Here is a 21,304-nt window from a genome sequence, read left to right as displayed (position 1 = left end):
AAAAAAAAAAAAAAACCTTTGACATCACACTGTTGGAATTCTGGTTCTGTTCCTTCCTAACTGATTTTGAGCAAGTTACTGACGCTCCCAGGAACCTCAATATCCTCACCTTAGTGATATGAGGAGCAAGGTTGGTTGAGACTGAAACACAGTCATTTATGCAAACACCTGGTGCAGGTTTTAGACGCACGAATAGGCACGCACGTTCTCGTCTCCCCACCTGCTTAAATGCCAGGACGTGAATGGTGTGGAATGCAGCTCAGCTGTCCTTCGGTTTCACTCATATCAGCTGATATCAGTCTCATATCAGCTGCCGACAGACCTCAATGCCAGGCTATTCAAAATAGCCAAGGTTCGGGGTGGGGTTGGGGGCTTCTGAGCATAAGACTTTGGGTCACAGTTCTTCGAAGAGGGTAGAGGTGAATCAGGCAGGAGGCCCTCTCTGATTGGAGACCCCTGAAATCTTGTGCCCGTCCATGAAAAGTTGGCCTGTGGTCCGGATGGAATGCATGTGCATAAGAATTCAGTCAATCGGTTCCACTAAAGTTTAAGACAGACAGCAGGTGGAACCCTAAATGCATTGGTTGTCTCCAGTTGAAATAGAGTGATATAGAGTAACTGACAGAAACATCAAAAGGGAATCTAACATCTATATCCAGACAGTGAATTAATTCAAGTGTGATTGGTAATAGTTCAGGTCTGCTCAGTGGGTGAAGTAGCAATAAGGATACTTGAATGACTGTGACCTGGCTCTACAGATTGGCTTTGAGCTCTTGAGATTTCACATTTCTCCGAGAAAGAAAACAATTCTGCAGAGGGCGTCCATAAGCCCATGGCAACACATGTTTTCCATATCAAAGCCAGAATATCTAAGTTTAGAATAGATGGCGTGTTGTGTTGGCCCGAGTGATTTAGCTAGGTTCAGTTGAATTTGTTTCATTGCTGGGCAAGTATAGTTTCTAAATAAAGTCGGCAAGGACCAAGACTGTACCTTTTTTGTACAGAGAAGCTTAATTCAGATTTTTTATATTTTTATTTTAGGGTAAACGGAGAACCCAACTATAAGACTATTCAACAGTGAAACTTTATTTTCAAAAGAAAAAAGAACCAGAGTACTTGAGTACTCTGACATTGTTTTTTTTCCCCCTGACTTTATTATGAAATACAGTTTGTCCACTGGCTCTGTGGCGGTCAGCCAACTCTTTCATCTTTTGCTGTGACATTTACAGAAGTTAGGGAAGAAATACAGAGTCAGACAGTAGTTCAACAGATTTCCATTTCACAGTGCTGTGTTGTCCTTAAGTGTGTTAACAGCTGCATACAAATCATTTCTCCTCTGTCTTTCTGGGACCTACGGAGACAGATTCTGGTCAGGGTCACAGGGGAAAGTGGCAGTGGGGACTCACTGGTGAGCTGGAGGGTAACTTCCATCTCTTCTGTTCCTTTTCTTAATTTTTGGTTTCCAACAGACGATTTACACTAGGATGTATAAAAGTATTAACTAATACTTATGCTGCTCTCACTTTACCAAATACTTTGTTTATATGCATTTTTTAATGCAATTCTTACACTGCCACGAAGAAGTAAGATGCTATTATTATCTTCTTACCAATTGCAATACTGAAACTTAGAGAACTAAAAATATTGTTCCATGTCAGACAGAAGATAAGTAGCAAGGGCAGAATTTGAACCCGGGTCATTACAACTGGCTTTCCTTTCATTAAGAAACAAGGAACACTCTCCATGAGAAGAAAGCCCTCTTGGGAGATATACAAATAGACAAACAGGCAAGCACACACTTCCTCCCGGTTCACCCAAAGTCACCATTTTGAAAACCTTAAGGATAGACAGAGAAACAGTTACACACAGTAATGAGCCATGAGAGACATTTTTTGTACTTGGCAAGAATGTCTAGATCTTCCCTGACTATTGAGTAAAGCTGATCCACCTCATGGGTGTCAAGTCTACACCTGCTTTTTTTTCTCTTTCCCATTAGGATGGACGAAAATTATAACCTCTTGCCTCATGGAGTCAACTTCCAAGACGCCATCTTTCCAGACACTCAAGAGAACAGAAGGATGTTTTCCAGCCTTTTCCAGTTTTCGAACTGTTCACAAGGGCAGCAGCTGGCCACTTTCTCCAGTGACTGGGAGATCCAGGAAGACAACAGGGTAAGAATTGGCTGTACACTGTGCAGCAGCAAAACGATAGAGTAGCTGCATCTTGTACGAATTTTGCAACCATAGGAGTCAAGAATGCTCCTTCAAAAGCCCAGACCAGAGTATCTTCCTCCTCTCTCCCTCCCTGACAGCTGCTAAAGAGCACTGCTCATGGACTTTGGATTCATGGGCTTTATTCTTTGGCCTGGTGGGCCTCACGAAGTGAGGGGACAAGATGGGATGAAGGTTGGCACACTGTGCCTCGGTTTCCCCTTCCGTAAAATGGAGACGGTGGTAGCTTCTACATCATAGGGCTGATGCAGTATGATTTCACTGGGTAAAATATGCAAATATGTCCATCCCTTGACATGGTGCTGGACAGAGTAAGCACGCGACACGTGAGCCATCGTGACTATCATTATTATGGTTGTCGTTGATAGCGTAGGGCTCTAAGAAGTTTTGTAAGAGGAAAGAAAACATTTCATGTTCTCAAGGAAATGAAATGAAACAATTGTCATAGTTAACACTTCTGTGAATCTTAACTATAGTTGTTACGATGTGGAGGTACAGAGTGGCCAAGCCGGTTGTGGAATGTGAGGGTCGGGATTATTTGGGGGATGGAACTATAACAGGAACCTTCCAGTCTGGGGCAGATGCCAGAGTTGTGGGGACGTTTTGAGGAATGTCACTTTCCCCTGGGAGTGGCATTGCCACCATGGACATGGGATGACTGTGGGACCAGGCCAGCTGAGGCGGTGGTCCATCAGTCCCAGGCCCCCATCGAGACATTTTTAGGCAGTGTGACTGACCGCCGGAGAGAGTCCTGCCGTGTCAGAGGTGGGTCAATGGAACATTGGCCACATTCGGCCGCTTCCTTCCTTCCACCCCTGTGTGATGGGGTTGGGTGAACTGCTTTTCTCTTGTCTGGTGCATCGGCCTAGGGTGGCTGCCTTGTTCTCCCACACTTCCCTACCTTCTGCCCAGGGCTCCCTGGCACCTGGAGGCTTTCTTCATGCTTCTGTGCAGAAACCGTTTGCATGATGGGCAGCTACGTCCAACTAAGGAAGCTGGCTTACTCTTATCTCCTTGACATTATTAAGAGGTTCCTGCCTTGGCCTACCCCATCGGCAGCAAGCCAGACCCCTCTAACCCCTCCTCCATGGTGCGCGAGGGTGTTCAGAACATTTGTCCTGTATTTCATTCCCAAAATGGCCCCAAGCACCTGTTTTTCCCCCCCCCCTTAATCTGTACTGGCACCCACTCCATATTGAACTGGACCTGCCCGGTGTAAGCCCGAGTGTCCTCAGCCCCAGCCATGCCTTAGCATGCTCCAAATGAAGCCCTTTTAACCTCAGCCCTTCGGTTCTCCGGTCCGTGGGAGCTTTGCTTATACTCCTAGGTAACAATAGATTTATATCAAGAGGTAGGATATTATTCCAAAAATATCTTAATAGCTCGGCCCCCAAACTCTTTGGCTCCATAACGTATCAGCACTATGGTCACATTATGAAGCTATTAACATTTCCCCAGAGTTAGATTTCCCATCATTTGGAGAGGGGAAAGAAAAAAGCAACAACAATAGGCCTATGGAGAATTGTTTCAACGTGAAGGCAGTCCCATTTCTGGTGGTCAGATGTTGATTTTGGGGAGAATTCTGTTTTCCTTTTCCCTCTAATCACCCTGGCCGCTTAACAGAGGGAGGATGTGCTACATGCCTCTGAGGAAGAGTCAGACGCTTTGGGGGAGGAAAATAATTGTTCCATTTTGCCGAGCTCCTGTGTAGCCAGATTTAGAAGTTAGATCTGACGCACTTTTCAATACCTGTCTAACCCCTTCTGTTTTTATCTTCTGCCTAGTTTGAAAGGTAGCACTAAAGGTTAGAGCTAAGTTAAATTAGCTAGCTAATTTAGAATTTAAAATTTTAAACTAAAATTAAATTTCCTTTTTTGGGGGTCAGTTTGATGATTTCTATTTTCTGATGCTCCTTAGAAATTCATATGTGCTCTGGAGTGATTAAGGTGGTGGTTCTCTGCTTTTTGTGAGTGAAGGTGAGCATCACACTGTCTGTCCTGCTCAGGATAGACATACCACGCGATGTCAGAAGCGATCTTTATCTTTCCTGTGGTGGTCCTCAGTTTTGGGAGGGTTCGGGAGAGCTGTTCAGGTCAGCTTTTTATTCTAGAATAGGAACGAGGACACGTGAATCCCTCTTGTGATCTGAGACAATTACCAATGGCCTTGGACATTGTACATCATACACCTTTTTCGTTTTATGAGCCGTTTCTTCCCATTGTTTATGCTGTTGCTGTGGGCTCCTGGTCGGCTTGAGCAGCGGGTCTCGGCTGTGGCTGCATTAGTGTTTATGAAAGGCATATCTCACCCTCTTCACTGCTCGTTCTCACCTTCTCCATCTTGATCACATGAATCTGAAACTTTAGCGTCATTTAGAGGTTAAGAAATGGAAGAGGAGGAAAATCTCACCTAGGGCAGCGCTCAGCTCGGCCCTCAGCAGCAAAGATCCTCCCCATCTCTAGCTGCATCTTCAGACGCCCACCCATGCCTTCCTTAGTAAGTAGAAACACAACCTTGCTTTCAGAGGTTGCCAGGAAGTCAGCAGTGTTACTAAGTGTTCATTGCCGCTGTGGGTCAGTGTCATAGTGTTAATGGGACCTTGGGGGACGTCCTTGGCACATTGGAACATTTACCAGATTTGCTGGCAGGATTCTCTCCACACCAGCCAAGGACATTTTTCTTCCTTTTCTAACCATCGAAACAGAAGTTGGATATTTTCTCTTCTCGGCAAGTACCGTCCCCTAGGACCAAGACCCAGACAACCCATACTTGTATCAGTCTGTCACAGAATGTCATGGGATTGAAATAAAATTTGTGAAAGTCCTTCTGCCATCTCTTTTTTCCCCATTTTGGAGTTGGGAAGGATGGTGGGGGTGTTAGTCTCCAAGCTGTGTAAGAAGGAATGTAAACTTGGAAGCCTAAGGTCTAGCTTGCCTCTGCCATTCCCAGAAGTGACCTTGGGAAGGCCCCTTAATTTCTCACATCAGTTTTCTCATCTATAAAATGGGGCTAAAATATATAAACTATCTAAGGTTGATGTAAAGACCTAATCAGAGCATATGTGGAAGTACTTCGTAAACCGTAAAGGGTGATACAATGTATATTACGCTAAATTGATCATTTTAAAGTGTGACTTTAAAAATGACATTTTTTTAAAATTTAAAAAGCTTCATGCTACTTCCCAGGGGAAGTGGCAACATGGTGGGGCAGTGGTGAGGGGGACGTGCGTTGGAGGTGGGAACGGATGACGGTCAAGCCATCGTGTGTGCTTTCATTCATTCGACGGGATTTCATGCAAGGACCACTTAAAATTTTTGTTTACTAAATTATAAACAGATAACACATTCACGTGGATTCCCAAACCTAGAATTATAAAATGGCGGGTTTTCTCCCACCTCTGATACCCGTCCATCCAGTTCTCACCTCCCCTCCAAACAAGTAGCTGCTGTTGTTTCTTAAACATTCAGTGGGTATTTTTATCCAACAAATAATGCAAAACATCTGTTATTCACCATCTTTGACAAGTGGCAGCACACTGTGCATACTTTGCTTTACCTTGCTATTCACAAGCATATTGTGAAGATCTTTCCGTGTGAATGCATACAAAGTATCCTTAAATAGCTGCATAGTATTCCATTGTCTGGCTGTGTCACAGTATATTGAATCGAGTCCCCTGCTGATAGGCAGTTCGGCTGTTTTCAGTACACTGTTATTATAGAGTGTGGACATGTATGACAATTACACATACCTCATTGTGTGGGATCGTTGAGTTTAATCTTTAGCACATTTATCGAGTGCCTACTGTGAGGCAGCTACTCTGTTAGACAGTAGAGTTTCAACGTTGAGCAAAATGCAGAGACCCTGATCTCACGAAGCTTATGGCCCTGGGATTGCTGATTGACAATCAAAAGAACACACTAATAACTTTATAATTCCAAATAGAAATAAATGCTCCAAAGGAAAGAAAGGAAATAATCAGGGAGCTTTAAGTCAGCTTAAGGGTAAAGAAAGGCTTCTCTGTCGCACTGATACTGGAGCAAAGGGCGTGAGCAAGGAGGATGAGGCACGAGCGTTAGGCAGCACCAGACTGTGCAGGGACTGCTTATCCCTGCTGAGGACTTGGGCTTCGTCCTAGCAGTGATGGGAAACCTTTTATGTTTTAGAAGCGAGGAGTGATAGGATGAAATTCACATTTTGAAAAAAATCCTACTGGCTTGGAGAAGATCCAAGTGATGTGGTAAGAACGGGCATTGGTTGTTCTAGAGCTACCACATGGATGCTGGACTAGGGTGGAGGCAGTGGGGATGGAGTGAGCACATATAAGAGGTAATTAGGAAATAAAATCATCAGGTGTTAATGATGGTTTGGATTCAGGTGGTCAAGGAGGTTGGGGCGGGGGGAGTGTCAAAGACAACTCCTGTGTTTCTGGCACGTACACTGTGTGCCGGGAGCAGCACTGAGCAGTGGGAACTGGACAGGCCTGGTAGAGGAATTCCTGAGTCTCGTATTGGACATACTGAGTTGAGGTGTCTTTGAGCCATGCAAGTGAGACCTCAAGTGTGGTCGGATCTGTAGATTCGGAGCTTTGAGAAGAGCCCCGAGTGCAAGATATCCTTTTGGGACTGAACAATAATTAGATCTCAGTTAAAACTGGGTCGGAATGGCATTGTTAAGGGAGCGGGTGTGGAGGAGGAGGGGTGGAGGCCGAAGGGTGAGACTGAGCCTCGTCGAATGTGCATGTTGGTCACGAAGGAGCATCCCGAGGTAGAAGAGAGCTAGGGGAGTCCCGGGCCCAGCATGTTTCCAGAAGGATGGATGCGTGATCGACAGAGCCAAAAGCCGTCGAGAAGTCAGGCGAGATGAGGACCAAACACCACCTGACTTTGGAGGCCTAAACGAGGATAGTTTCCATAGTGAAGGAGGAGAATCTAGACCGCCAGGGTCATCGGAGTGCGGGTGGACACGAGGGAATGGAGATGACGAGGGCGGACAACTCTTACACAAAGTTTGGCTGTGAATGTTTCACACACGTAACGCTGCAGGCGAAGGGGGCGGAACCTGTGAGGGAGGGGTTTTGTTGCATTTAAAGATGGCAGCCATCCTGTTCAAACCGTCTGGTCCTGGATTTCCCACTCTTCACACACTGGCTGCTCAAGGGCAGGGATATCTCTGTTTTGGTTACTGTTGTGCTTCTGGTGCATTTTCTATGGTGTCTTACGCATTCCTTAAACGAATAATGTCTCTCATCTCGAGAACTCTGAGGCCTAAGCGGAGGTCTCCTCTGTCCCTTCTCCCTCCCTTCCTCCTTCTCCCTCCCTCCCCCTCATCTCCCTCCCGCTCCCTCCCTCTCATTTTCTAAATTAATATTTAAACTCCACACGCAGTAAAATTTACTTTCATGTACCGTTCTGTGTTTTGACAAATGTATGTGGTCGTACAATCACACTATGACCACAACACAGAAAAGTTCCATCACCGTAGAGAACCCCTCTGTGTGCAACCCCTTTATAGTCAGACCCTTCGCCGACCTCAGCTCCCAGGAACCACTGATTTGTTCTCCACATTTTGCATTTTCCAGAATGTCATATGATAGAATCATACAGCATGTTGCGTTTTTTAGTTTGGCTTTTTTTCACTTAGTGGAATGTACTTGTGATTTGTCCGTGTCGTGTGTAGGTAGTTCACTCCTTTTTAATTGCTGACAAGTATTGCATTATGGGGATGTACCATCGTTTCATTTATCTATTCACCAACTGAGAGATATTTAGGTTGTTTCTAGTTTTAAGCTACTGGAGCTTCTATAAACAAATGTATATTTTGTGTGAACATCAATTTTGGTTTCTCTTGGGTAAAAACCTAGGATAGGTTTGCTGAATCATAAAGTGTCTGTTTAATTTTATAAGAAACTGCAAAACTGTTTTGAGATGAGCTCTACTATTTTGCATTCGCATTAGCAATGGATCAGAACTCCAGTTCTGCATCGTCATAGTATTTGGTATTAGATTAAAAAGAAGTGGACATACTGATGGGTATGTGGTATCTCGTTGTTCAAAAAGATTCCACATATAAATGAGATCATATGGTATTTGTCTTTCTCTGACTCGTTTCACTTAGCATAATGCCCTCTAGGTCCATCCATGTTGTCCCGAATGACAGGATCTCCTTTTAAAAGGCTGAATAATATTCTATGGTGTCTGTATACCAGTTTCTTTATTCATTCACCTGTCAATGGGAATTTAGGTTGTTTCCATGCTTTGGCTATTGTGTATAACGCTGCAGTGAACACAGGAGGGCAGATAGCTCTTCGAGGCACTGATTGCATTTCCTTTAGATACACAGCCAGAAGAAGGATTGCTGAGCATTATGAATGGTGGTTCCTTTTCTCATTTTTTTTGAGGAGCCTCCATACCGTTTTCCATAGTGGCTGCACCAGTTTACATTCCCACCAGCAGTGGGCACGAGGGTCCCTCTCCTTCTCATCCTTGCCTTTTATGTTTTGCATAATAGCCATCCTAACAGGTGTGAGGTGATAGCTCATTGTGATTTTGGTTTGCACTTTCCTGATGATTAGACGACTCTCTGTGTGTCTTCTTTGAAAAATGTCTATTCAGATTTTCTGCCCATTTTTAAACTGGGTTATTGGTTGTTTTTTTTGTTTTTTTTTTTTGTTTTTGTTTTTTGTTTGCTTTTTTTCATTGTTTTGTGTTTTTTTTTTTTTCGGCTATTGGGTTGTATATGTTCCTTATATATTTTAGATATTAACCCATTACTAGATACACGTTTTGCCAATATTTTTTCTTATTCTGTAGGTTGCCTTTTCATTTCGTTGATGGTTTCCTTTGCTGCACAGAGTGTATTGCTTTGATGTAGACCCACTCGTTTATTTTTGCTTTTATTGCCTTTGCATTTGGTGTCAAACTCCCAAAAAATAATTGCCAAGACTGATGTGAAGGAGCTTACTCTCCATGATTTCTTCTAGGAATTTTATGTTTTCATGTCTTATGTTCAAATCTTAGAGTTAATTTGTTGTGCATGGTGTAAGTTAGTGGTCCAGTTTCATTCTTTTGCATGTGACTGTTCAGTTTTCCCAGCACGATTTATTGAAGAGACTGTTTTTTTCCTCATTGTATGTATATTGTCTACTTCATTGTAAATTAACTGGCCATATATTCATGGGTTTAATTCTGGGCCCTCTTTTCTATTCCACTGGTCTGTGTGTCTTTTTTTATGCCAATATCATACTGTTTTGAAAACTGTAGTTTTATAATATAGTTTGAAATCGGGAAGAGTGGTGCCTCCAGCTTTGTTCTTTTTCAAAATTGCTTTGGTTATTTGGGGTCTTTTGTGGTTTCATGCAAATTTTAGGATTGTTTGTTCTATTTTTGTGAAAAATGCCATTGGAATTTTGATAGGAATTGCATTAATCTCTGCATTGCATTGGGTACTATGGGCATTTTAACAATATTCCAATTCCTGAGCATGGAATATTTTTTCATTTATTTTTCTCTTCTTAAAATTCTTTCATCAATTGTTATAGTTTTCAGTGTACATATCTTTAACCTCGTTGGTCAAATTTATTCCTGGGTATTTTATTCTTTTGTTGGAATTGTAAATAGGATTGTTTCTTATTTTCTCTTCTTGATAGATCATTATTAGTGTATATATATGCAGTTGATTTTTGTATATTGATTTTGTATCCTGTAATTTTACCAAATTCAATTTTTAGTTCTAACAAGTTGTGTGCATGTGTGTGTAATCTTTAGGGTTTTCTAGATATATCATGTCAAATAGAGACAGATTTACTTCTTCCTTTCTGATTTGGATGCCTTTTGTTTATTTTTCTTGCCCAGTTCTGGTTTGGACTTCCAATACTATAGTGTAAAGAAATGTAACTGATTTTTGTATGTTGATTTTGTACCTTGCAACTTTACTGGATTTGTTTATTAGTTCTAACAATTTTAATGTGGAGTCTTTAGGGTTTTATATATATAGGATCATGTCATCTGCAAACAATCAAGTTTCTTTAACAGATAGGACTGTGCAAGTTGTCTGTCTCTTCATGCCTGTGCCACCGTGGCAGTGTGAGTCTGAGCTTAGGGTTGGCTTTAGGGCAAGGCTGGGTGAGAAAAGATGAAATTGAGAAGAAAACCAGGGGCTTCCCTTATATTCTCCAGTACACTAGGGCCCCCTTGCTGGGTCTGGATAGAAATAGGAGATTTCTCCTACAGTTTTCTCTGCATAGCTCCATAATTCAGCCCTCTTTGGTTCAGGCCTAGTTTTCAGAGTCCCCAGGTAGTTGCTTATTGTATTATGTGCAGAGATTTACATTGTAATCAGTAGGAGTCATAGACTGTGCTCAGCTTACTTCTTGACTGGCAGTTGACGTTTCTTTTTGATCAGGCCCTTTTAAGAACATTTGGTCAAGTTTGGGTAGAACATACTGCAGGGAAGGAAAGAACAGTATTTAATTTCTGATTATCAAAAGCAAATAAGAATGAGGAAGATAATCTGTAGTTTTAAAGTGAGGTTTAAGCCCCAGATGGAACAAGAAAATCAGAACTTAGTCCATCCAAATTTTCCATAAAGCCCTAGAAGTATTTGATTTAAAATATCACTAAAAGTGTGCTAAGCTGGTCTAGTTCACCAGGTTATTTGTTCAAGAACAAAGAGACCCCTTAGGGGTGAAGGAGTATGACTTCAGTTTAATAGGTATTTGAGCACCTGCTGAGCAACCCTTTTTCTGTATTCTTTTTTGATACCCCATCAAAATCCCCAAAAGTGATAGTTTCTTAAAAATTAGTTGCAATGCAGAATCTGAAACCTTATCAATGAGCTTTTTGTATTCCTACATGAAAATCCATTAGTCTGTCTTGCACTTTGAATGGATTTTTTCCCCCCATGCATGATTTTGTAATGTGATGAACTGACCATTTGGAAAAATCAGAGTTATACCAGATTCTGCATATGTTGAGACTTTTATACAATACCGAAAAGTCCTGTTCATTAGTATACCATCCATCTCATCAAAGTTTTTAAGCATTGGGAAATGTCAAGCATATAGTGGACGGTTTTCTAAAATTCTAGTTTTTGCCTGAAAGCTTGAATTTTATCACTGCCAACAGATACCGTTAGTTGTTTTCCTTGAAGTGACAGGCATACTGTGTTCATTTTCAAGAAAATGTCAGATACTCAAATCTAAATAATTATAGTTTATCTATCATTCATTCTTTTAAGTAATCATAGTGTTTCATGAAGAAGGCCACTAGTTCAGCTCAGAAGTCAATCACGGAGTGCTTCTCCTTGAGATAACTGTCATACTTTGATAAGCAGCCAAGGTACTTTATGTGAGCTTCTGATTTCTTTTATACAGAATCTTAGAAATGTGCACCCAAAGGTCAGGCTTTAATTAATGCTTTTTACTGCTTCATCAAGGACATTCTTAAATTTAACAGGCTTTTTCTTTTCTGCCCACCCAAGGCACTGAAGAATATGACTGCTAGTATAATTTGCTGCCACTGCCTCAATTTGCTTCAGGGACTAGCAGTTTTACTCACCTTTGCTTTTGTACCAACAGTGCAGATGTCAGCACAGTGGAAAAGAGTTCTTTGTATTATTCTGAAAGTAGTTTTGATTTCATGAATCCCCGAAAGGGTCCAGGATCCCCCTAGAAATATACAGACTGTGAGAACCTCCGCCATAGACCAACTTGATGGTGGGGTTGCGGTAGGAGAGGTGGTGTTACTTGAGCTGTTTCACAGTCCGAGTCATGAAAAGGGCATGTGTGACCTCATAGTGGGGCCCAGAATTTCAGAACCTGGACTCAACAGTGAGCTTGGAAGGATTTCAGCCGTTGGGCTTTCAGCACTGAGAATTGTGGGAAATGCATAGTTAGGCTTGGATGAGATTGCGGAGGGCCGCGGATACCTTTGGAAAGAATCAAGGGCTGGGATTCAGTAGATCTGGATTCTAACCTAGACGATCTTAAGGAAATCCATTTACCTTGATGGATCTTCGTGCTCCACACATGATTAATACAAGCTCAATAAATATTTTGTTCGTTGAAATTAAATCGTTTTACCTCTGGAAAATTAAGTGGTTCTGTTTTATATATCTGGGGGTTCTAGGGACACTAAACATTGTTTCCGTTCTTAATATCACAGTTGAGTCCACTGAGGCGCCACCAGTCAGGTGGAATGTGGGTAGACAGTGACAGAGCTGGAAGCGAGGCCATGGTCTCCTGACTTCAGGTCCAGGCTGTTTGTGTTTTCCATTGTGCCTGCTCACTGGTCTCCAGCCTCCAATACCGAGGGACTTTCTGCTCACAGAGTACCTGTTACTTCCCCAGCCCACTTCCTTCCTGCTTTCCTTCCTTTATCCAGCTGCTCTAGTTTTATACTCCTATTATGCTGTCAGCTCACTTTTTCTGTGTGCGTGTGGTGCTCATCACAAATACAATGAACAATTTGTGCAAATAATGGTTAATATCTGTGTCCCCCAGGCAGGGTGTAAATTCCATATAAACTTCTTATTCATTGTTGTCTTCCCAGGACCCAGCATGGTTCCCTCATGTAGTAGGCATTCATACCAATGTAAATAAGGAGATTATTAAATATCATATGAGTAGTGTGGGCAATAAAGCTTTAGGAAGTCAGAAGGGAGGGATCAGTAAGGCCCTGAATATTACAGGATGATCTCAGAAGAGAGGGGGCTTGATCTGGATCTTGTAAGGTGACCTGTAATATACCATTTTCAAAGTGCTTTTGAAGTATCCAGGATCATGCACTTACTTCACTTACCTCCAAGGTGAAGGCTATATTGCCCTACTCAGAGTGTCACTACTAGGCCATTCATTTGGCCAGATAGAGCCAGAACTGTGAAGTAGGTAGGATGATGGTTTCTCCCCCTCTCCCCCTTTCCTCCCTTTCCCCTTTCCCTCCCCCGCCTCCCCCCGCCCCCTCTTCTTTCTCTCTCTCTCGCTCCCTCCCATACCTTCATTCTATGCATGTATATTGAATATTTGCTATGTGTCAGGCACTGAGACTATAAAAGAGAGATGCTCTCCCTTTCCTCCTGGAGCTCAAACTGCCGTGGGATGAGGGAGAGACAGTCACTACATCAATCAGTGCATCAGTCGGTAAGAAAAATGTCAGCTAGTGATGTGTGTTTGGCGAAGAGTTAAAGAAGGTGACGTGATAGAGAGGAACAGGTAACTATTTTAGGTTGTGGGGCTAACACACTGAAGCCTGAATGATACAAGGCCAGCCAAACAAAGAGCAGGCAGCAAAGCCTCCCGGGTAGAAGAACAATTCAGTGCCACTGGCCGAGACAGAGGCTGCCTGGATGCCTGAGGGATGGAAAGGATGTGTGGAGTATTGTCGGTGGGTGAAGAATGGAACAAGATGAGTGTGGAGAGGTCAGCAGGAGACGAGCCATTTAGAGATTTTTAAGTAAGAGTAAGGAGGTTAGAACTTTGTGCTTTGGGAAGCCATTGAATCTCCATTGATCTGAGTGATGAATGCTTGGACCAGGGGACAGCATTGGTGCTTGGGAGAAATGACTGGATTCGGGATGCATTTTGGAAATGGAGCATTTCCTGTGTTCTTCCATTTTGTCCGCGATCAGTCTACTCTTCTATCTCCACTTTTTAAAGATATTTATTCTTTGTCTTCTCCCTACAGGGCCTCTGCCATCCCCAAGGTTAGCTAAAATAAAAATACATTTTGTGCTGTAAAATGGGTCTAATTATATCTACTATGCTTCATTCATAGCGCTGTCATAAAAAAACAACTGAGATGACATATTTAACAGTACAAAGTACCGGTTACGTGTGAAACATTATGTCACGTCTCTCATACCTCCCCATGTCTCCATTCTCGGTGATCACAGAGCTCCCGAGAGCAAGAACAAACGGTCTCAAGGCAGGCGGGCTCCACAGGGTTTTGGAGCACCCCTTGCATTCTGCATTCTCAGCACTGGGTCGTGTGTTATGGAGACTAATAGAGGAAGACCTGGTCTCTGAGCTCCAGTATCTAGCCAGAGAGATACAATTAACCCATGTGGGAAGGTGGACGCCACTGCTAGGCCTTATGGGATGGGAAGAATTTGGATAGGATTTGGATAGGTGGAGGGGAGGGGAGATGCATTCAGACAGAGACAAGAATGAGGGCGCATCAAAGGACAGTAGAGCTGTGTGCAGGAGGGTAGAGGGCAAATCAGGGTACACAGGTGAGTGGGTCCACACTGACTCGTTTTCGAGTATGGGCATTCACAGTAAAAGGAAGTCTCCCTCTCACACCTAGAGGTGATGGTTTATGGTTGTACTGTGCCGGCTGTCACTTTTTTACTTTTGCCATCGAATGTGAATTTTATTGAAACGCAGTTATTACTTTTCAGCGTTGACTAATGCTGCCACTATATAGTTACTATAAAAAAAACCCCAAACCTTATTTTGGAATAAATATAGATTCACTTGCAGCTACAAAGAAATAGAGAGAAGTCTTTGATACCTTTCACCCATTCTCCCCTGGGTTAACAACCTGCGTAACTAGTACAGTAGCAGGACCAGGTAACGTGGCGTTGGTGAAGTCTGCAGAGCTGGTTCAGACGTCACCAGTTGTACATGTACTTCTTTGTGTGTAAAACTAGGCAAGTGTGTCACATGTTGTAGCTTCCTGTCACTACCACTACAATCAAGATGCAAGCCTGTTCCATCACCCCAAGCTTCCTCGTGCTATTTCTTTATAGCCACATGTCTCCCTTGTCCATTTCTAAACCCTGGCAGCCACTAATCTGTTCTCTGTCTTTAGAATTTTGTTGTTTCAGGTGTTATGTAAGTAGAACCTTACAGTATGTAACCTGTTCTGATGGTCTTTTTCACTCAACATAATTTCCCTAAGGTTAACCTAAGTTGTATTTCTTTTAATTGCTGAGTAATAGTCTATGTTATGGAAGTACTATCATTTCTTAAGCCGTTCACTCGCTGGAGGACGTTGGGTAGTTTCTAGTTGTTAGCTATCATTATGAATAAAGCTGTTCTGAATATTCATGCATAAGTTTTATGTGGACATAAGCTTTCATTTCTCTGTGTAAAAGCCCAAAGGTGTCATTGCTGGGTCTTATAGTAAGTCCATTTTTCATTTTAAAAGGAACTTCCAAACTATTTTCCAAAGTGACTGAATCATTTACATTCTCTCCAACCGCATATGAGTAATCCAGTTTTCTGCATTGTTGCCGGCATTTGGTATTATCACTATTTTTTTTATTTTAGCCAATTCTGATAAGTGTGTACTGCTGTCTCATTGCGGTTTAAATTTTTTTTCCACCGAGAGATAATTCACATACCATAAGACTTACTTTTTTAAACTATACAATTCCGTGGCGTGTTGTATATTTACATACTGATCAACCACCATCAGTATCTATTTCCAAAGCATTTTCATCCCTCAGAAAAGAAACCCAGCACCCATTACCAGTCACTCCCAGTTCTACCCTCTTCCCAGCCCTATAACATGGGGCCTTTTGTGTCTGGCTGTTTTCAAGGTTTATCCCTGTCGCCGTGTGAATCGGTACTTCATTCCAGTATGGCCGAATAATGTTCCGATTTATGGATATTCCACATGTTGTTTGTCGATTCCTTAGTCGATGGCTATTTGGGTTGTTTTCACTTTTGCTTGAAATGAATGATGTTGCTGCGAAGATTCCGTGTGTAAGTTTTGTGTGGATGTGTGTTTTCATTTCTCTTGGGTGTAGACCTCGGAGTGGAATTGCTGGGTCACGTGGTAACGCCGTGCGTAGCCTGCCACGGAACTGCCAGACTGCTGTTCAGAGCGAGCAGCTGCATCACTTCACACTGCCACCTGCACTGTGCGAGGGTTCTGGTTTCTTCGCATCTTTGCCAACACTTGTCATTTCCTGTTTTATTGATTCTAGGCATCCTGGTGGGAGTGAAGCGGTCTCTCATTGTGGTTTTGATTTGCATTTCCCTAATGACTAATAATGTTGAGCATCTTCTCATGTGCTCACTAGTCATTTGTATGTTTTCTTTGGAGAACTATCTCTTCAAGTCTTTTGCCCAGTTTTTCATTGGGTTGTCTTTTTATCATTGAGTTGTAACAGTTCCTTATATATTTTGGGTTCTAGACCCTTATCAGACATATGAATTGCAGTCATTTTTTCCCATTCTCTGGAGCATGGTTACCATCCGTATGGTTTCTTCGGCGAAATGTCTAGTCATGTCTTTTGCCCGTGTTTGTCATCTCTTCTTACTGGAGCTATGGCTGTAGACATTTCCCTTCACAGTACAAGTCAAAAGTCTTCAAACTCTTTACAGCAGCACTAGAGGTGCAACTGTTAAGCTATAGATGTTTTCTCATTGTGGTAAAAAACATATAACGTGAAATTTTTTTAGGTGTACCGTACAGTGTTAACTGCATGCACACGTTATATGGCACATCTCTCATAACTTTTCCATTTCGCATGACATACTCTGGGCCCATCGAATAGCAGCTCCCGTTGCCCCCACCTCCCGGCTCCTGGCAACCACCATTCTACTCTTTGCTTCTATGAGTTTGACTATTTCAGATACCTCTTATAAGTGGAATCATGCAGCATTTGTCCTTCTGCAAATGCTTTTATTTCAGTTAGCGTAATGTCCTCAAGGTTCATCCGTGCTGTGGCATTTGACCATAGCTGTCGATTTTGATTCGTGCTCGGTCATTCTCATGTTTAACCCGTTGCTAATCACGTGATCTCACAACTCGGTTTCTCCATCAGCAAAATAACCATAGGTCATTGTGGTATGGACCTTGCGAGTAACCAAACTCAGAGCTTTGTAAATAATTAGTAATTGAGTCCTACGATCTGCCTCATAGTTGCCATCAGTTACAGCACTTATGCTGAAAAGTCAGAAGTCAGCACAAGAAAGTTCTCATCCTGGTTTGTTGGAGAGAATTCACTGAGTGGCCTCATTTCTTAATTTTCTTTCTTTCCTTGCATAATGATGTTTAATCTTGAACCTTTTCCAGAGTACTTTGGTACATATATACTGAGATGGAAAGGGAGGGAACCAAAATGAAGTCTGGTCCTCTGTGAAGAGTCTTCTCTGTCCCCCAAAGAGTCGAGTCCTCCAGCCAGCCTCCAGCTGGCCTCATGAGGCACCCGACTCCTGGAGAGTTGCTATGGAAACATGCTCCAGTACTAAGAGGAAATAAAATAAAGCATTCGAGAGTCTTGCAGGTTAGAAAATAGAAGTTCTGAGTTTTGTTCCCAGAATCTCCTGCGGTTGCTTTCTTCATTAAATTCTTTCTCAATGTTTCACTGTCCCCATGTGGATGCGGAGGCTGAATGTGTTGGCTGCCTTTGTGAGGGCTTTGCAGAGAGTCATGAGAGGTTTGTAAGATCTCTGGCCATCAAGTTAAGAAATGATGATCATTTATCTCCTTTCCGTCTGGGAAGCAGAAAAGCTGCCACCATCTGTGCTTTTCCTATGGACTTCTTAGCTCGCCATACTTCTCTTGGAAAGGGGGAAAGTGTCTTTGCCTTTATGCTTTCTTCTTCCCCGACTCCTCCTCCTCCCCGCAGGCCCTTCATTTCTGCACCACCCCGTCCCTTCGCCCAGCAGCTTCCTCAGCGAGCACTGTGGCTTTGCAGGCAGGCAGGGATGTTTCTGGCTGTTGACCACAGTGGCTGCAGCGAGCGCTGTCTGTGCATCTTGGGCCAGAGGGGTCTCCTGCTGTCTCCCCACGCTGCTCTGGCTCTTACTGGACAGACCCTCAGGGACCTGTCCAGCTCCAGTTCCCCTGGCTGGTTCTCATCTATCTTTTAGTTAAATCAGCTGTGACACTTGGCAGAGCCATGCTTCTCCTGGGGGCCTGGGCAAACCCAGATGCTGCTAGCATGTTCCAGGGATCATTGTCCCCAGAGTGTACCCAAAGCCCGTCCATTTACTTTGTAAAGACACAAGATGAAGAATGTGAGGGCTAAAAGCGAGCTAAGAAGTCCCCTAGTTCAACCCCTTAATGTAACATCACCAAATAATTTCCTAGGAAAACAAAGACCCACTCCATAGCTACAACTATTAGCATGTGGCCCAGCGATGCCGTTTTGCCATTAAATACAACTATCAGAATTTCAATGAAAAAGCTATTAAAAACATTAGCAGAAAGTAGCATAGGGTTCCAGAAGTGCAAACCCTGGTCATAGCTCTGCAGTCAAGCAAAACTGTCACACCAAAAGTCAAAGGAAGTGAACCAGCACACACACGTACGCACACAAGACGGGAAGGACATTCTGGCACAGTCCCAAACGGTAGCTCTGTAGTGCTTTCTAAATTGCTTCTGTTTCTTTGCTCTGAGAAAAGGGTCTTTTTCATTTTCTTATCCTGTGGCTAGAGAGTAGTGTCGCTTTCTCATTTTTTTTCTAAAATGTTCGTAGTTGTGCCTGAGCCAGGATTGGTCTCTCTGTGCTATCTGCTTATCCGTTCGTCTTTCCATCTGTTTTCCGCTCTGGGTTCTCCTGGCCGACCCCAGACTGGCCTCTTGCCTGATGCCCTGGCTTCCCACTTTGTCCCTTCTCAGTGTCCCATCTTCCAGGTCTCACAGACTTCTTCTTCCCACCAATATTTGCTGACTTGTGTCCTGTAACCTAAGGCTCTGCTGGATAGTGGAAGCTGATCTCAGAGGATAATTCAAGTCGAAGTGGTAAAGGGTAGTAATGGCCTTATTACCTTTTCATAAATATTTTCATTTTAAAGCTTTTGATCCCTTAATTAAAAAAAAAATATATATATATATGAGTAGAACAGACCACTCTGTTCTGGAAGACACACGAGTCACTCAAGGCTCCTAGTGGACACCGTCCACACACCATCCACACGCAAGCCCAGGCTGAGCCCCTTCCTCTGTCCTGTTGTCCTAAGGAAGATTAAACCCACATTTACTCCAAGTGTGTCTTTTCTGAATATTTATCTGTCTATAATTAGGTCATAGCTACTAATGAAAAGGAATCCTATCTTTTAAATCCAATTATTTTCACGAATAATAGGAACTCTTTGTGTCTTTCAAAAGGCGAAATATTAATATGGTCGAAGGAGTCAGCAATAAGTCTTTCCTAGTGTTTAAAAACTGCTTATAACACCTTATCGGAAAGGTCCTGTGAGGGCTCGGATTTTGTGTTATAAGAAACACTAATTGAAACCCTCCAACGAAGGTCATTTCTTCTCCCTCGAGGCAATTCATGCTGCCAGTCAGTTTCTCTCACGGCTGAAATTTTATCCTTACTGGAGAGAGCTATCTGAGGAGATTGGCAGTCGAAGCTGTCGCTGTCAACACTGCAGCCAGCTGCTAACTCTACGGGATGGTCGGCTTGCTCTCTTCCCTTGAGAAGCTTTATCAGCGCTGGTACGGACAGGCATCTAGATGCCAGGGGAAAACGTAAAAGGCTCTGCTTACTCTCTTGAGGACTCTTCGTGGTGGATACCACCTCTATACCACCTTCTGTAACAAGCAGGCAAGGCATTCAGTTTCTCCGAGCCTCTGGCTTTTCTATTACACTGGGATAATGATCTCTTTTTACAGGGTTATTTTGAGATTTAAATGAGATATTCATGCAAAGAACTGGCATGGAGTTAGACGTGGCCAGTTGGTGAATGGGAACTCCATAATCTGGTTAATTCCCAAGTGCATTTTGCATTTGCATTTTAGCCCATTTAATCGCCATGTGAGAATGTTGTTGGCGGGTTCTTCAGATCAAGAAATTTGGGTTTCCAAGTGGACATCTCTTGAAATCTTCGACCCCAGAGGATGGGTATGGAGGCTCAAAGGCCTGACCTGCTGTGACATGGCCCGTTTTGGCACGTGGGCGTCTCCCCCCAGGAGAGAGCATGGTTTGATTGCTGCCATGGAGAGAGCTCTGTGCAGAGAGGAGGCTGGCTGGCCGCCTGCCCAGGACTTCGTTGCCATAGACTGAATGTGTGTGATTCATATGTTTAAATCCAACCCCCGGTATGAGTTGGAAGGTGATTAGGTCATGAGGGTGGAGCCCTCATACGTGGGGTTAGCGCCCTTGTAAAAAAGACCCCATATCACTCTCTCTCCCCTTCAGTCATGTGAGGACACAGTGAACAGATGGCTGTTTATGAACTAGGAATCAGGCCCTCAGCAGACACCGAGTCTGCCAGCACCCCGATCTTGGAATTCTGAGACTCTAGAACTGTGAGGAGTTAGTTTCTGTTGTTTATAAGCCACCCTGTCTATTGTACTTTGTTAGAGAAGCTAGAATGGACTAAAGCACCTATAAATAGTACATTCCAGGGGTCTGATTGGGTTTTTTAAAATGAGACTTTATTTTGTAGAGCAGTTTTAGGTTCACAGCAAAATCGAGTGGCAGGTGCGGGGAGTTCCCGTGTAGCTCCTGACCCCACCCATCTATAGCCCTGCTCCATTACTGTGTCCCCCACCATCATGGGATATATGTTACAATTGATGAGCGTACACTGACACACCATCATCATCATCCAGGGTCCGTAGTCTACATTAGGATCATTCTTGGTCTTGTACATTCTGCAGGTTTTGACAAATTTCTAGTAACACGTATCCACAATTATAGCACCATACAGAGTAGTTTTACTGCCTTAAGGTTCCCCTGTGGTCTGCTGATTCATTCCTCCCTCCCCTCTGGTCTTACTGGTTTTTAAGCAAGAGTTAAACTATTTTGCATATCGGACAGGACATATTTAGAGATCCATGCGTTTGTTTTTTATATAGTTGCCTCACAAGACTGCGAGTAAAAGCAGGTTCATGGATCAGATGTGGAAAAATAAGTTCATTTCTCTGTGGCTGTGGATTCTTGCCTTGACAACTCAACCTCGTGTGGCGAGTTCTCTATCTTAGAATTCCTGGCCCCTTCTGCTCCCTGTCCCTGCCACTCCTCACCCCACGTCCCTCTGTTATGTACACTGGACACTCTCAGGGTAGGGACCATTTCTTCTTCATCTTTGTATCCTGGAGCGTAACACACAGCACGTGCTCAGCAAACCCTCCGTCAGCCCATGAGTGAATGTTCAGCTGCAAGCTCCT

General features: G+C 43.2%; 1 protein-coding gene across 4 annotated transcripts in view; it reads left to right on the top strand.

The window, feature by feature from the left end:
- The window catches only part of CCDC3 (coiled-coil domain containing 3), a 169,366-nt gene that overhangs the window by 93,650 nt on the left and 54,412 nt on the right, over positions 1 to 21,304 (top strand). For all 4 annotated transcript variants that reach the window (XM_025043424.1, XM_025043423.1, XM_015585579.2 and 1 more), the window contains one exon: positions 1,997 to 2,171. In XM_025043424.1, coding sequence (XP_024899192.1) covers positions 1,998 to 2,171 — 174 coding nt within the window. In that variant the 5' untranslated portion in view covers position 1,997. The remainder of the gene's footprint in view (positions 1 to 1,996; positions 2,172 to 21,304) is intronic.

This window comes from Pteropus alecto, unplaced genomic scaffold (assembly GCF_000325575.1).
Source record: "Pteropus alecto unplaced genomic scaffold, ASM32557v1 scaffold11, whole genome shotgun sequence".
NCBI lineage: Eukaryota > Metazoa > Chordata > Mammalia > Chiroptera > Pteropodidae > Pteropus > Pteropus alecto.
The sequence above is the reverse complement of the archived record's forward strand: the minus strand, read 5'-3'. Positions and strand labels throughout refer to the sequence as shown.